The sequence below is a fragment of the Liolophura sinensis genome, chromosome 7, assembly GCF_032854445.1.
Source record: "Liolophura sinensis isolate JHLJ2023 chromosome 7, CUHK_Ljap_v2, whole genome shotgun sequence".
Lineage (NCBI taxonomy): Eukaryota > Metazoa > Mollusca > Polyplacophora > Chitonida > Chitonidae > Liolophura > Liolophura sinensis.
This window is the reverse complement of record NC_088301.1, coordinates 32,292,306-32,310,328: the sequence shown is the minus strand read 5'-3', so window position 1 is coordinate 32,310,328 and position 18,023 is coordinate 32,292,306. Positions and strand designations below refer to the sequence as shown.

Here is an 18,023-nt window from a genome sequence, read left to right as displayed (position 1 = left end):
CTCTGCCGAACTTACATCTGGCGACCCCTGTTGTATATAACAACGTTCAAATAAACCATGAATATTAAACACGTACCAAAGGAATATCTTGTGACAATTTACGAATGAAATGAGGGCGGGTGCAAACATAGAAATAGGAGTCTAGGTATTCTCAGTCAGACAATTTATGGTTGTAGAACTGAATCCCTGTTGATAATTAATGATTGTGAAGTTGATTTCTGTTAGTAAAGAATGGGTGTGGAATTGATTCCTTGCTGACAGTTAATAGTTGTCAAAAAATGAGTCCCTGTTGACAGCTAATGTTGGTAAAATTGATTCCCTCTTGACAGTTTATGTTTGTGAAATTGATTCTTTTGTGACAGTTAATTGTTGTGGAATTGACGTTCTGATGACAGTTAATGGTTGTGAAATTGATTATCTGTTGGCAGTTGATGGTTGTGAAATTGATTCCCTGTTGGCAGTTAATGGTTATGGAATTGAATCTTTGTTGAAAATTCGTTAGTGAAATTGGTTCCCTGTTAATATTTATTAATGGTTGTGCAATTGATTTCCTCTTGAAAATTCATGGGTGTGAAATAGATTTTCTGTTGAAAGTTAATTGTTGTGACAATGATTCCCTGCTCAAAATTTACCGTTACCGTTGTTGAATGAAATCTCTCTGGACCATTCATGGTTGCTTAAAGTATTTTTTGTTGACAATGATGGTCATTTGAAGTTGCAGTCTCCTGAGGGCAGTATCATTTAGGTGTACAATGAGTAACGCAAATGTAAAGGTCGTAAATTTATTAATTTAAGTGGTGATTACGGTAATGAAACTTGAGATAAAACCCCGCTCAAGTTCATGGGTGGACGAAAATGGAGTGCCCGGACCTTGTAAACCATCGGTCTCCTCAGGTATATAAAAAACCTCATATACCTGAAAATGATGAAACAACACGTCATGCGAACAAATAGTTATAAGTCGTTGTTCATGAAAAACCAGTTTAATTATTTACTTTATTGGTTACTGGCAATCATCATACAGGCCTAAGTGATACGTTCTTTAGTAAGGCGGTAAACGCTAATGATTTTTGTTGTTGATATTGCTGCATTGTTACCGGGTGTAATATTCTTGACTAGTCTGCTAATTACGCCGTCTTATATGTACTTGACACACTTTCTAGCATTATGCCATTTGACCGCCCAACTTGGACCGAGATCTTCATGGATACTAATATACGTGGTTGCTTAAAACCAATCACAATACTGTTTGACTTACGTACTGAGAGATGGGGGATTTTAATTAAAAACAACCACCTTACGCCGCCTGACTTTACTGAAAACGAAACTGCCACCTTGGCAACATCTTACAAACCAACATTAGTAATAAAAACAGTCTGCAGTGAGCATTCACAAATGTACACATGTAGTTGGTTGCTGGTTTACATATACATGTTTCTCCAATATTAATTCTCACGCACACTAACGTACCGGTATGTTCCCTGTTAAGACGATTTTCATGTACCAAACTTGGAGTTGCCTGACCTCAAAGTTTATATAACTACCCCACAATGTTCGCATCAATATCACAACTAATTCTGGGGAGGGCGCACTCGTTGGCAACAGATTCCTTTATGTTGAAGCATTCAGTCAACAATAGAAAACGCCAGCAAATCGTGAAAGAAATATCCCGTAAATCCCACAAAACCCGGAAAAGAATGCAACTGGAGGTATACGGCGGCAGAATTGGAGAACTGGAGGTATACGGCGGCAGAATTGCAGAACTGGAGGTATACGGCAGCAGAATTGCAGAACTGAAGGTATACGGCGGCAGAATTGCAGAACTGGTCAAGCGGAAAGAGTTAAACACCGTTATGACATCGGGTTTTCTATATGTCCCATCCTCGGCAGTCATCCATGACTATTCAGAACCAACACTGATTGCCGACCCGTTTCACAGAGGTTAGTCTACCTTTGCTATGTGACAGAAACCGGAAGTGACTCAGGAACTCGTCAATGTTCATATAACACCCCTGAAAATTAAATCACACATAGTTCAAAGCTTAAAGATACTGGTAAATACTGGAGCACATAATGTCCCAGGTTCTGTGTCTGACATTATCAGAGATGTTAATACTGATAACCAGACAATGAAGCTGATATTGTCAGAGATATTAATATCGCCAGAAATACGATATGTTAATGTTTATAGTTACTGTTAATAATATTCACAGATACTGTGATGTTGATGTTCTCATAAATACTGTAGCTAATATTATCAGAGATACTGTTGCTCATACTGTCAGAGATACTATTGCTGATATCTGTTGTCAGAAATACTGTAGCTGATATTATCAGAGACATAATCTCCGATATATACTGTCAGAGACACAGTTACTGATATCGTGAGAGATACTGTTGCTTATATTGTCAGAAATACTACTGCTGTAACTGTATGTATTTACCAAAATATACACTGTTGCAGGTGCTGATCAAGATACCGACACAACGACTGATATACACGAGCGCGTTGCAATCTCCATTAAACAATGTGGCATCTAAACCTTAATTCTAGTATCTAATCTATAGTTTACCTCAAAATGTCTTTGGCCGCCATTGAGTGAGAACTCATTACGCCCGTGTAGTATTCGTCTGTTGTTGAAGACAATAGCTTCCCCGGATTTAGACGGATAGTTCTCTGTTGGAAGGAAACACGATGAAGTTAGATGATAAGTTTTACCTCTTTGGATCTTTATTCGTTAATAAGGGTTCGTTAAGGGACATTATTAAAATGTTTCATCACAGCTTAAACAGATGAATGTCCTTGGATCAGTTTTGTCTAACTCCCCTTACATGTCAGGATGTGGAGAGAAACAGCCTGGGGTAACCAGCACACTTGACAGACAAACCACCAGAGAAACCTGCTAAAGATTCACTTGACAAACAACAACGAAAAAACACACCAGACAATCCACCTCACAAACCTACTGACAAACCCACCTCACAAACTATCAGACAAACCACCTGACAAGCAACCTGACAAACTAACGAAAAAAAACACCTAACAAATCACCTGACAAAGCCCTAGACAAATCATTATCGAGAACTAAAAGGACTATTAACCTTCTTGTCAAACAACAAATTACTATGTGACCAATTTCTCCGACTTGCCGCTTAGGCCTACATAAGGCGATGTTCTCCGTATTCTGAATTGCAGATTACTGTATCTGTAGTACAGAACTTACTCGTCCGTTGACCCTTTTTGGTTGGAAACCGAATACCGATCAGCATCAGTGTACAAATGTTGAAAGAACCGACTCTATTTTCCAAAACACGGAACGAATGAATGGTTGAGTATTGCTTAAACGCCAATATTTTAGCCATTTCGTGGCGAGAACTAAATAGTGCATGGAGGGGATAAGTTGAACTGTTTTGATTAGAGCTTAAGCCTGAGACAAGTCTGTATATGAATCTGTTGCTAGACCTGATTTTGGTCAGGCTGTCAACACACACGTACACTGTAGGCCTATCTATATAGCACATTATGAAATCCAGCCAGACACTATGAACATCGCCGCGCTTTTATATCATGCACTACGTTCACTGTCTGGATACGATGCTTATGCTAAAGTCTTACTACCCGCACTTAAAATACAGCAATCGTTATCGAATTCAAATACTTACCCGCTTCTCAAAGGATTGGTTTAAATTAAAAGATTTCAAACGTGAGAATCACATTGCAATGTATATAATGAAAGCACTTAAATGCGAAGCGGACCAATATGATGAGGAAATCGAACGCTGTAAGAATTTTGACATCACTCCAGCATCTAGCGGTTTCCGGCATCAGGACGTTTTCCTCCGCTCATACAAAAGTGGAAAGTACTTGTGCTATCAGACTTCATACAACCTATGTTTCGCCTCTGCTGTCCATAATTAAGAAATCTATAATTTGTTTTGAATCAAACTGTATTTATTGATATTCATCAACTATTTATTTGGATAGATTGTTTCTGCCTGTTAAATTGCTTCAAGCCCGTGACCGTACATGTAGCTATAAGCGTTTCACTCGATTAAATGACGATGTGTTTAGGAGAGAAGAACCACGATGGGGACGGATCGATATACAATGAGACTTACCCGTAAGGGTGATGCGCTGATGGCCTTTGCCAATAGGTGATACGCTCGATAGTATAGCTCAACATCTTTCTGTCACATACAACAACAACGATCAGTATCAATATCATTACAAAAGAATAAGCTTTACTTTACATTAAACTAAGCGATCAGTCAATATTATTACAAAACAATGCAATTGTATTTTAGATTTTACTGCGTTATTATTTATATAAAACTGACATTATCATCGTATTCAGGGAACATATCAAATGGTTAATGACTCGTTTTTTCACAATGCAAATCATCACTGACAATACTGGCCTGAATTAGACTTGAACTCTCGACCATTAGCGGTGAGTAACCTCACCCCCTCGGTTGTACACAATTTCCTTGATAGCTTCATATATCAGTTAGAAAAGAGTGCAGTTTTGTACGTATACCTTATATGTACTAAGAGAAAAGGTGTATTCTGAATTCTTGAATCCAAAACGCGCACGATGGAAACAAATCCTCTTTCTGGATTGTACACCGTTCTCTTTCTCGACGTACGCTTGAACATTGATAAACATTTTGCAAAGTAGGGTGAATAAACGACAATAACCAAACAATCAAATGTACAATACATGTGAAAAGTGAAAACAAAGGGAACTCTGACAACATCTGTACTTCTAAAGGGATTAACAAGCATTCTGGAAGTACTGCGACAGTGTTCCCTAACGGTTTGAGTCATCAGAATAACAGTTACGTCAATGTAAATAGTATGACTTAACCACAGCAATGTAAAACTGCCAAAGGCTGGAACTTGGTCTGAAATATGTTTTGATAAAGGTTTGTACCAGGTTCCAATTCAGAATAAAAGAAAACTTAGGACAAAAAGCACTATAATTCTGTCGAAAACTGACCGAAACTCAAACTTGATGTGTAAATCACCACGGAGAAGTTATGCACCAAGTTTCAATCCAATACGATCATACCTTCTAAAAAAAAGGAGTACGACGTTAAACCCCAAGCACTCACTCATTCACTCACTCTAAAAAAAAGTCCGGAGAGCTGAATCTTTACGGAGTGACATATGATGTGTAAGCGTATGGTCCCCTCCGATACTTGTAGGGGAATAACAAATACAAACATTGTTTTAACAATTTATAATTTTGAAAGCACATATTTATACAGTTTACAGAGCTAGTATACCAATAACTGGAGCTTCAACATGAAAACACGTGACTTACTTCTGGGACGGACAAAGGCCCTTCGAATGCGGGAGACCAAAACACACCAGTAATCTGTAATTCCCAAATGGAAGGCATATATTCTAAATGCATAAAGATGTGCAGGGTAATTCTGTAACTCCGTGATGAATTTTGAGGGTAAAGGAGTGCTGGATTTAAACCACCCACCACTAGCAAGTTACTTACAAACTTTAACTAGCTATGACGTACATATTCATATTCTTCAACGAACTTTGGACTGCGCAAACGGCCAAACGCGAGCACATAATACACTTAAAGGATATACGAAACGTTTGATTTTTGTTTCATAATACGTAGTACATGATTTGTCCTAACATATAAAACTACAAAAAATTTATCAGCTTTCTTCGTGGGGCGTAAAACTGGCTTTAAACTACAGTTTTCCTATAAAGGCCCCCAGCGGTCAGGCCGGAAATTAAGTAGCCTGCTATGGCTACGGCAATTATGATAGCTGTAAAAACAAATTTGTTGAATTGGGGCTCTAAGCTGGTCCCGCGTTCATCGATGACGTCATTTCCGAATATTCATTTCCGTCGGAAAATATGCGTAAAACAGAGAGGTTATTAAGAAATATTAAATAAGCCTCAAAAATATTTTTCTCTCATTTTTCTGGCATGTCTTTCTTCTTGTTCCTTAAAGTCCTACTCTTCGTAGTACTTTTTCATGTATATCTTAAGCAAAATACATCAGCATTCCCTCACCTCTTTGTCGGCATTTATCGCAACATGTGGTCTTTGGTAGGTCATATATACTGGACGGACCCTGCGAACCGGAGACGAAAATGTCATCGAAGATCATTATATTCAATGTTGTTTGATATACACTGCACATTTTCAGAAAAAAAAAAATGATCGAATTTATCAATTTAAAGGTATAGTTTTATCGTAGCTGGTGCAATGTAAGAAGAAGATATTTAAAGAATATTCTGTGTGATGCAAGCCTTATGTACTGAGGAACTCAACTATGTTGTAGTTACCTTACACGGTAGTCACGTGGGGAGTGATATTATTCGATCAGTGAAGTCAGCTCCGGTAGTCTCTCACAATACAAACCTGTCACTGACTATATCTAACGAAACAACTACGTTCAGTCCGTCTGGTATTGGCCCAATCAAATTCTTACATCCATATTTTGAAAATCTTGAAATAAGTCGGACCTTTTCAAATATGTGTGTATCGAACACCAGTTGTGTTTGCTACTAAGATTTGATCAGGCAGGAATACGCATTTCTTCAGATCTGACTTCAGGCTGCTACATCTGATTTTAGTGAGACTGTCAGGTGCCCGATTTATTTGCAATATGGTGTGATATATAAAAAGATAACGGAGAATTTCTTACCTGTTGAAGTGTATTTTTTGAAAAGTAGCCGGAATTCTGGCCAAATCCTCAAACTCTTGGGGATAGGTAGACCGGAAGTCCTCCATTAGCGGAAACACATCCAGGAAAATGCTTTCACCTCCCACGACCAAATTGTCAAACCTGGTCAAGGTACGAAATTAAGATCATCCCTGTTGTTTTTGCAAAACATAGTATCCATGTTTTTTTTTATTTAGCCATACGTTTCAACACAGGTTCGTGTACCAGCCATGAAATGTACATATGTGTTCTTTGAGGTCTTATGTCGTACTTAACAATTTTAGGTGTGTGCACATATAATGTGTCTTCTTGTGGCAGAGCGAGTCCATGCCCCCACTGAAGTATCATGCCGAAGACACCAGACATGACACCTCATCACATTATACTGACATTCTTTGGGGCTTGGGTTTTATCTCGGGGTCTCCCAACTTCGAGGTGGACGCTCTAACAATCGGGCCACCCTTCTTTTTTTAATTTTATTTTTGCTCAAATTCAGTCGTGGAGTGAAGAGGCTGCATGCGTCAAATTAACGTACCATCCAAACCAAACGCTGACTAGTTATTTATTAGGCTGATCCATAGCTATGCAAATCGGGAGAGTTCAGAAAACACACCTGACACAGTTGAAAACCTGCAGCCCCGGTGGTGACTCGTAATAAGCTAAATCCATATGCAGGTCAAGACGAACAGAGCTGTAGGCGATGTTGATAGGGTCTGGGGTGCTGACAACGTCAAACCTCTGTGTGACATGGAGAACAAAATCACATGTGTTGACTAGTCTATATTTTGTTCAGATGACTGATGGTAATATTTCAGTTTAAACATGTAACCATGAGATACCCGTGATTAAGTCAAGTATTTAAAGCGCTATGTATTAACCTGGGGATAATTCGAGATATTTTGCTGCAGTGTGTGGTTAGTAGGTCGGGGTGGGGGGGGGGGGGGGTGGGGGTAGGTGTTAGACGTGTCTATCAAGGTGCACTGACTTTTGAGGTCAAACGAGACGCAAATAAAAATAACAGAGGCAGAAATAGTACAACTGCAACACTCCTCAATCCCTCCTCAATATATTTTATGCAGCTTTTGATGTAAATCCCAGCAAATCTTCAAAAGATATACTTGTGCCTTGCAAAAAAGCACACGTTCACGAATTTGGTTTCAATAGGTTCAGAAATGTTACAGTCATAAAGATGACAGACAGACAAACAGACAGACAAACAGACAGACGGACAGGACCATAAGTAAAACGGGACTCTCAAAAAATAATGTGTTAAATTTAACAGAAAGTCGGTTGTTTGAGTGATGCTATAATGCATTCTTTTACTGCAGCAGATTACACTATTGCATACAGCACACATATTTTATTAATTCAACATAAAGATTATATTAGGCTAACAGATTATTTATGTTGAATATGACAGTATTTTGTTTCGATAACACATTCTTGCATCACACAGACAACAGGCCTTCTGTCAAAATTAATACATTTATTAGAAGTCGAGCTGAGCTTGATCCGAGAGGACAGAATGGATGTGGTGCCATCCGACCTGTAATCCCCTTGTTTTCGCGCGTGGCCAACGCTGTATGACCCTTCTCGCCAGCTACAAATCTAGATATTTCCAAATAAACTGCCTGGGAGACTGACTCACCTTTCCGTATATTGTATGTTGAATGGGAGCGATCTTTTCCGCCAGCTGAAGAAGAAAGTTAACACTCCAGTTGATGGGTTGATGATCTACATGGAAGATCAATGCTATTTTTAAACTAATGTCACAACCTTTTTTTATTTATTAATTTATTTGATTGTTGTTTAAGGCCATAGTCATTAATTTTTCAATCCCCGATGGCGATCAATATTATGGGTGAGGAAAACGGAGTGTTTGGGGTAAACCACTGAACTTTGGCAAGTTACTGACGAACTTACCAACGTGTGATATAGCACGCCTTTAACGAACGTTAGACGGTATAGGCGGCAACAGGAGCTTCTTCGACTGCTTATCAACATGAACAGCGAGAGAAACCTAGTACAAATTACCTGTTCAAGTGTTTGTACCCGCATATCGTGTGCCTAAACGACTGACACAACCCGCTTCCTTAGCACTGCTTCATACAAGGCTCCTTTTCTAGGATCACAATACAACGAAATGGATGTAGCTTAACACGGGCATGTCTTTGACGTATTTGATTTATTTATTTGTGTTAATCAAAAATTGTTTAGACTTGTACGGCGGTAGGCAGGGTTATATAGGGTTCTAAAGTAAGCCCGTATACATACTGATCTGCTGCCGCGAGAGCCAAGCTTTATTTAAGCCAGCAAGAGACTTCTCATAATTTAGGAGACCTGCATAAACATTTGACCAGAAAGTGGTTATCATGAAATAATGAAGAAAAGCTTTGGGGGGAGCCTAAGGCAGATGAAGCGTCATCATACTCCTCACAGCGCATTCGCCTCACTGCTAACATTAATTAAGGGTATCTGTATCACTCACCTCAATGGCGCCTCCCCGTGCTGTGCGCATGTCCTCCACCAGACACATACCAAACTCATGCACCATCGACATCATACTGCAGCAACAACAACATACCGTCGTAAACTACGCATACAGTTAAAAACGTTTCACTTTATAATCGTTTCGACGATAATCTCAGAAAAATTGGACAATGCAACAAAAATAGAGGATATAATATTAAAGACTACAGCACAGAGAGTAAAACCAGAGCAGTGACGACAGTGTGATTGTTATTAAACAGATATTAAAGTTGAAACTGATTGAATTCATTGAGTACAGTGTAATGTTAGCCAATTGGTATATGGTCACGCCACGTCATATTTGATCGGTGCAATGTTAGCCAATTGGTATATGGTCACGCCACGTCATATTTGATCGGTGCAATGTTAGCCAATTGGTGTATGGTCACGCCACGTCATATTTGATCGGTGCAATGTTAGACAATCGGTGTATGGTCACGCCACGTCATATTTGATCGGTGCAATGTTAGCCAATTGGTGTATGGTCACGCCACGTCATATTTGATCGGTGCAATGTTAGCCAATTGGTGTATGGTCACGCCACGTCATATTTGATCGGTGCAATGTTAGCCAATTGGTGTATGGTCACGCCACGTCATATTTGATCGGTGCAATGTTAGACAATCGGTGTATGGTCACGCCACGTCATATTTGATCGGTGCAATGTTAGACAATCGGTGTATGGTCACGCCACGTCATATTTGATCGGTGCAATGTTAGACAATCGGTGTATGGTCACGTCACGTCATATTTGATCGGTGCAATGTTAGACAATCGGTGTATGGTCACGCCACGTCATATTTGATCGGTGCAATGTTAGACAATCGGTGTATGGTCACGCCACGTCATATTTGATCGGTGCAATGTTAAACAATCGGTGTATGGTCATATTTGATCGGTGCAATGTTAGACAATCGGTGTATGGTCACGCCACGTCATATTTGATCGGTGCAATGTTAGACAATCGGTGTATGGTCATATTTCATCGGTGCAATGTTAGACAATCGGTGTATGGTCATATTTGATCGGTGCAATGTTAGACAGTCGGTGTATGGTCACGCCACGTCATATTTGATCGGTGCAATGTTAAACAATCGGTGTATGGTCATATTTGATCGGTCCAATATTAGACAATCGGTGTATGGTCATATTTGATCGGTGCAATGTTAGACAGTCGGTGTATGGTCATATTTGATCGGTGCAATGTTAGACAATCGGTGTATGGTCACGTCACGTCATATTTGATCGATGCAATGTTATACAATCGGTGTATGGTCATATTTGATCGGTGCAATGTTAGACAATCGGTGTATGGTCACGTCACGTCATATTTGATCGGTGCAATGTTAGACAATCGGTGTATGGTCACGCCACGTCATATTTGATCGGTGCAATGTTAGACAATCGGTGTATGGTCACGTCACGTCATATTTGATCGGTGCAATGTTAGACAATCGGTGTATGGTCACGTCACGTCATATTTGATCGGTGCAATGTTAGCAATCGGTGTGTGGTCACGTCACGTCATATTTGATCGATGCAATGTTAGACAATCGGTGTATGGTCACGTCGCGTCATATTTGATCGATGCAATGTTAGACAATCGGTGTATGGTCACGCCACGTCATATTTGATCGGTGCAATGTTAGACAATCAGTGTATGGTCACGCCACGTCATATCTGATCGGTGCAATGTTAGACAATCGGTGTATGGTCACGTCACGTCATATTTGATCTCAGTTAGATTTCTATTCTGAACTGTTCACAGCAGGTGTCCTTTGACTTTATTAAGGGGAACACCATATATAGTGAGACGTCGAATGAAATTGGCCAAATTATTTCCACCATATATGCGCAAACAAGAAGTTAAAAAAATAAGCTGTCCCTATCATACAGAGACAGTTAAATTTAAATTACCTTAAGTTGTTCCCATCATACAGAGACAGTTAAATGAGAAGAAAACATAAAAATGATGCCAAAGAAAGAGTGTCAAAACTTATTTGCAAATATGATCGTTAATATTTTTTTGGATGTTTTTTTTTTCAAGAGAAAATGGTATTTGAAAATATTTTTGTATTGTGGGTATTTGGGACCAACTTTTGGCATTTATCGTTGTTGAATAATAATGTTCTAAATAAGGATGTGACGCTTGTCTAATAAATTTATTTGAATGTAAATTTGTTTTTTATAACGAAACATAAACATTTAACCTAAATTATGATAATATTTATCAACATATTAAAAATATAAATATGATCTAAAATTAGGTTTAATAAATTTGTTATCTGAAAAGAACAAATTCTAGTGCAAAAATATTTATTAAACCTGTGTTACATCCTCATTTATGACATTTTTAAACAAAGACTATAGATACCAATAGGTGGTCCCAAATACCAACCATACAAAAATTATTTTCAAGTGTCTTTTTCTCCTTCAGGAAAAATCGGAAAAAATACAGAAAACCACATAAAGGAATAACTTTTTGCACTCTTTCAGCTGAACTTTATATCATTTTTATGTTTTCTCCACCTTTAAAGTCTGAAACGTAGTTCCTTGAATCTTCTGTAAACCTAATCTTTAACTGTATCAGAACAACATAAGCTTTTGTAACGGTTTTTAACATGAATGGTTTTTATCATTTTCCACAGCTAGCTAGTTATTCCGTTGGTTTCCTTCCTGTTGGAAAGCGCCTGCTATCACGAACGTGATATATATTTATTTATTTATTTGATTGGTGTTTTACGCCGTACTCAAGAATATTTCACTTATACGACGGCGGCCAGCATTATGGTGGGTGGAAACCGGGCAGAGCCCGGGGGAAACCCACGACCATCCGCAGGTTGCTAACAGACCTTCCCACTTACGGCCGCAGAGGAAGCCAGCATGAGCTGGACTTGAACTCATTGGTGCGACCGCATTGGTGAGAGGCTCCTGGGTCATTACGCTGCGCTAGCGCGCTAACCGACTGAGCCACGGAGGCCCCAACGTGATATATAGCCTAGAGACTTACCTAAAAAGTCCATCTGTCGAGGCTCTTACGTCGCTGAAACGCACCCTAGGCATGCCTTCCTAAAACAAACAATTATCTTTTATACACCACAACACCAACCGCGGAAAGCTCAGGGAAATGGACTTAAAAACAATATGGTAAATTTAAAACTACACACACAGAGTTGAAGATGTGAACAAAATGTACAAACGAGCTTGATGTAGATATGTATGTAAACAATCGGAGTCCATTGTGAAACCGGCTCAAAACGACAGGATACATCTGATGTATTTATTTATTCAGTTGTTGCTTAACCCCATACTTTAGATTTTTTTACTTATACCATGGCGGTTAGGTTTATGGGTGGCGGAAACCAGAGTGCTTGGATTAAACCAAGTTCATGATTAACTTTACCACATGTGACGTCCCACGTCTTCAATGCACGTTAGACTACACTGACAGCTACACGTGCGCATATCTATTTATTTGAACCTGCGGATGGTCGTGGGTTTCCTACGGGCTCTGCCCGGTTTCCACCCACCATAATGCTGGCCGCCGTCGTATAAGTGAAATATTCTTGAGTACAGCGTAAAACACCAATCAAATAAATAAATAAATAAATAAATTTATTTGATTGCTCAAGAATATTTCACATATACGACGGCGGCCAGCACTATGGTGGGGGAGTGGGGGATACCAACGACCATCCACAGGTTAACGGCAGACCTTCCCACGAACAGGCCGTGAGGAAGCCAGCATGAACTGGCCTTGAACTCACAGCGACCGCATTGGCAGAGGCTCCTGGGCCAATGCGCCGTGCTTGCGAGCTAACCCCCTCGGCCACGGAGGCCCCTCAAGTGCGTCTAATGAAGAAATAAAAAAGTATATAGGTCATATAACAACGGCTGTCAGATATGATCCGAGCCGATTTCAGCAAACGACATCCACTTAAAGACAGCATAAAATCCACACCAGGATTCATAATTCATGAAAAATTTCCAGTTCGAATTTTGGATAAACGGAAACATGTAAATCTGTTGTTCTCCACAGTGATTTGAATTACGAGTGTCAGCGTAAAGAACAATGGGATCCTTGGCAAAGGGTGTAAAGGATTCTTTAAACGTTCTAATCATATATATCTACCTGACAGTATTACTCACATCTTGGTATGCATGAGGCCTCCTATCCACCTGCTTGCGTGTTAATGTGGACTCGTCATAACTGTTGTCTTTCAGGAACTGTAAGGGGAGATAACCAAAGTGATTGGGCTCTTCCCGCCATCGGAGCTCAATTTTGTCCCCTGGTGAGAAAAGTAACCAGAGCCACTAACAAGTCACACGTTTCACTCACACATTAGAGGTAGAATTCAGCTGAAATGCAAAGACTGTATGTGTTAAAGAGCTCATGGTGATGGCGTCTTTTGTGTGAGTTGCTATAATGTCAGTTAACATAATGTCAGTTGAGGTTTACCCTATTTATTTTAGAAACAAACATGTACGGGTTATACCTTTACCCTGGCCTAAAGGTTCGAGCGTCCGCGTCGAAGTCGGAAGACCTCGGGATCAAACCCGGGTCGGGTAATACCAAAGACTTTAAAAAACATACTTGCTGCTGAATCGCTTGGCACTCAGCAAACATGAATGACTGGCCCAGTATCAGTATAATATGACTGGATGGTGTGTCATGTCTGGTGTCGTCAGCATGATACATCACTGGCAGCATGGAGTCGGACTGCCACAAGAAGACAATATATATGTACACGCACTTAATCACTTTTCGTCGTCAAATGACTGAAAAACTGTTAAGTACGACGTTCAACTCAAGATATACATAGCATACCTTTCAGCACAACCTCCGAAATGGTCAACCTATCCGGCAAGTGGGCGGCGTCCAGGCATTTCTGGCCACTCCCTTCTTGTTTACAGTCAGCACAGTGGCAGTTGTGACGTAACCAGCTGCTGTGGAATCTAGTCAAAAGAACTAACATATTGACAGTATATGTCACAAGTGAAATACGGCGCACAATACAAATAAATGAAATAAATTAATAGATCCATAAGTTATCAATACACCGTTTCGTTTGTCACAATGAGCAATGTATTTACTTTTTTCTTATTGTGGCATATAGCACAAGAACTACAGCGATGAACAGAGGCATTGTAGCGTACAACAAAAGAACAGCAGCGATAAACAGAAACATTTTAGCGTAGAACAACGTAGTGCAACGTAAAACGTAGAGCAATGTAAAACGTAGTACAATGTAAAACGTAGTGCAACGTAAAACGTAGTACAATGTAAAACGTAGTGCAACGTAAAACGTAGTACAATGTAAAACGTAGTGCAACGTAAAACGTAGAGCAACGTAAAACGTAGTACAATGTAAAACGTAGTGCAACGTAAAACGTAGAGCAATGTAAACGTAGTAGAATGTAAAACGTAGTGCAACGTAAAACGTAGTACAATGTAAAACGTAGTGCAACGTAAAACGTAGTACAATGTAAAACCTAGTGCAACGTAAAACGTAGTGCAATGTAAAACGTAAGAATACTGCAGCTTAGAATACAAGATCTGACTGCATCTTAGAACACTAGAACTACATGTACGCTACTATAAACGCTGAAGCATTGTAGAGCAGTCTCAAGCGATCTAGAGAATGACATGTTTTTACACAGCTGTTGTGTAAAGTCACAAGACTGTCATAAGCGGGTTAACTTTAGCATTAATATAATTAAGAGATTAATGGAAACTGATTTATACCTGGAATGTAAACCGGAATCCCAGAAAAGGCTTACCACGCTTCCATCACATTCTGACAAAGACGGTGGAGTGATGGTTTCCTACAGAGAATAAAAAAAAACATGCGCATTATATCAAGTGAATATTTTTCATTTTCCATTTGAGGTAGCAAAATATTTGCCCTGACGATTCCTCACGATTCCAAATAACTTAGATAGATCCAGTCGAATATAGTATTTTACTGTGAAAACCAGACCAAGTGTTCAAAAACTATAAAATAAACTAAAATAACTATATAAATAAGCCTACATCACTGCAATCCGGAAAATTTAATTCAATATTAAATATTTAATAATATTAAACTGAAATTTTATGCAATATCCCCAAAATAGTTTGAACTGAGTGGATCTAAATCAGAAGCCAACCATACCGAGCCTTAGCGGAAGTTTCATGAAAGCATGAAAAATCTGCATATACATGTTTATAGCTTTAATTATACAGTGGCTAGGATGAGAGTTACTGAATGGGCATCGCTAAGCGGCCGTATCTAACGCATGGTTTCCATGCCGATGTATAATTTACAACGTGTTAGGATTATCGTATCTTCAGTCCAAGGGTGCAGCTGCTTCAATGCGACAGAAAACTAAAAAGTGAAGTTATGGCTTATCGGCTGACTGCAACTGGAAACCATTCAATGAAATACTGTCATTTATATTTTTGGCTGTTTTAAATGAAAGTTAAATGTATTCAAACGTTTGAATAGCGGACTAAAGAACCTCATAGGTACACTTAATTCATGTTTACACACGCCAGTTACCCCGGCTTTTAATGTTGGTATATCTGTTCACAAAAATTTTGTCTGCATGTGGATATAGAGATAAAAAGGTGATGTGCCGTCAGAGTACATATCTCAAACATCTGAATGAATTCTAAAGTCTAAATGCAGGAGTAAACATACTTTAGTCTAGTCTTATAGATATATTATATATAGTATCCAGCTGTCTATCTAGCGATGCTTCTTACTTAAGCACTGAACTGTCTTTTCCTTCAAGAAATTTTATCTTCTGGACGAATGTTTTCTTACCTGGTATTTGACTTTAGAGCTGACTTTTGGGTTAGCCGGTGTCAAGAAGCACATTTCTCGCAGCAATTCATTGGGCCTTTTGACTGAAAACACCACCGCATACACAATGATCACTTTTACCGTAAAGTACATACATGTACAAGAAATTAAGCACATTCAAAGTGTTCAAAGCTTTATCTAAAATCAAATTTTCGTAACTCCCCTCGCTTTACGGTTGCATACCTAAAGTAAAGAAAGTAACAATAAAATGGATACACAAGGTGGTTTAAGGGAGATTTACATTAAATCTTTTTTTTCAGAAATGCTGCTGTCTATGTTATAGGGTCATATGGTGACATGATTTACGAAAAAACTTAAGAATCGGAAGAATATCAGCATGCAGTTTAAATGTTTTTTGTTGCTGTTGCTGTCGTTGTTGAGTGCCAGAAAAAGTTGTCAATGAGAAAATGGTAAATGTCCTATTATGCACGAGGAACGTCTGTTACAACCAGTGGTGATACAAAACTCCAGTAATGAAATAACTCCCAAAAAACAATCGGTAGCGAAATAAAAAAAAAACACCTAGTAATGAAATAAAACCACTAGTGAAATAAAAATTAACCAGTTATGAAATGCCAGTCCTGAAGTAAAAAACAACCAGTGGTGACAAAAAATGAAAATTTTTTCATATACGAGTTTAGATATACTTTTTAAAATTTCTTTATCTTTTATTTGACGAGTGGAGACAGGTCATTTGTGTAAAGTGGCATGAAACTGTTGATCATGCTGAGTACATACAATTTTGACTATTATCCGAATAGGTTAAATAGCATTGTATGTTCCAGCAAGAAATATAAATGTTTATACTACACACTGCGCTTGAAAAAGGTGTCTAGGACAAAGTTGTGTTTGTTTAGATCGGCCCCTTGAAGCGTTGTTAGCTATACTGTAATTGTGATGACTCCTTTGGGCAGAAAAATGACTTCCCGAGCTTTTAGCTTCACGTTGTAGACAAACTTGGCAATACCCGAATAAAAGATTTGCAAGGAATTATAAGTTATACTTCAATTTAGCCTGAGTAGTTCCATATACTGTACGTTATAAATGTATATATAACGTGGAATGTATATTGGCCTTTATATGATGTTAATCAAGTGGGAATCAAAGCAAAAACTTTGGACAAACAATGTCGAAACAGTGGAGGATAGAAATCCAAAAGATCGTACATGTATGCTGTTGTGCTCTGCTGTGTAAGATGATAAACTACAAGGGACTTATAATAAACCGGAACCAGTAGTGAAATAAAAATCAACAAGTTGTGAAAAAAATACGTTTTATATCATTACTGGTTGATTTTTGTTTCATAACTGGTATGTCAGTACTGGTCATGTTTTCATTGGTAATAAAGGGTTTTATTTCACCACTGGGTGTTCACTACTGGTTATTTTTGGTGAGCTACTTCATTACTGGTTTTATATCAACACTGGCTGTAACAACGTCCTTTAAAGTTTCTTTCCTACTGGTAAACGGTAAGTTAGAATGCAATCGATGCCCATGTTGTGATGATGGATATATCTTGCTCTCTCTCATATTTGAGTATGTGATAAGAGTTTGTAACTGTGAAAATCAGCTCTATAAATCACTTTGTCGGTCTGTCAGTCGGTCAGTTTGTCGATCAGCCAAATTCTCGACATCCTACCTTTTCTCATAAGCCACTTCATGAGTGGCATTCATCGACTGCGGGATGTCGTATAATTATTGCGAATTTGCGCGTGATTTACAGAAATAAAGCTATCATAGTGCGACAGGCCGTTTCACTGACTATCGTATGTGGTTCCAAATAAGGAACCTTTCACGCTAAACTTCGGACCTGAGCTCTGTGGTTTGTTTTTCATAGCGACTTTTGCGATGGCGTACTGTGGGCAGACGCATGACGTATGCACCTCCTGCACGATGCAGAACAATGATAAATTCAGCAATCGAGTCGTCACACATTGCTCAG

The 18,023-nt window shown here is 38.9% G+C and overlaps 1 protein-coding gene across 1 annotated transcript; it reads right to left on the bottom strand.

Moving 5' to 3' along the window:
* Positions 1-1,904: 1,904 nt before the first annotated feature.
* Positions 1,905-16,096, bottom strand: LOC135470850 (probable gamma-butyrobetaine dioxygenase). The gene is given in 14 exon segments (XM_064749896.1): positions 1,905-2,012; positions 2,574-2,677; positions 4,120-4,156; positions 4,159-4,188; positions 5,328-5,381; positions 6,050-6,110; positions 6,687-6,827; positions 7,318-7,442; positions 9,193-9,268; positions 12,244-12,302; positions 13,383-13,522; positions 14,062-14,189; positions 14,980-15,059; positions 16,043-16,096. Coding segments are annotated over 14 exon segments (1,197 nt in total).
* Positions 16,097-18,023: the final 1,927 nt, after the last annotated feature.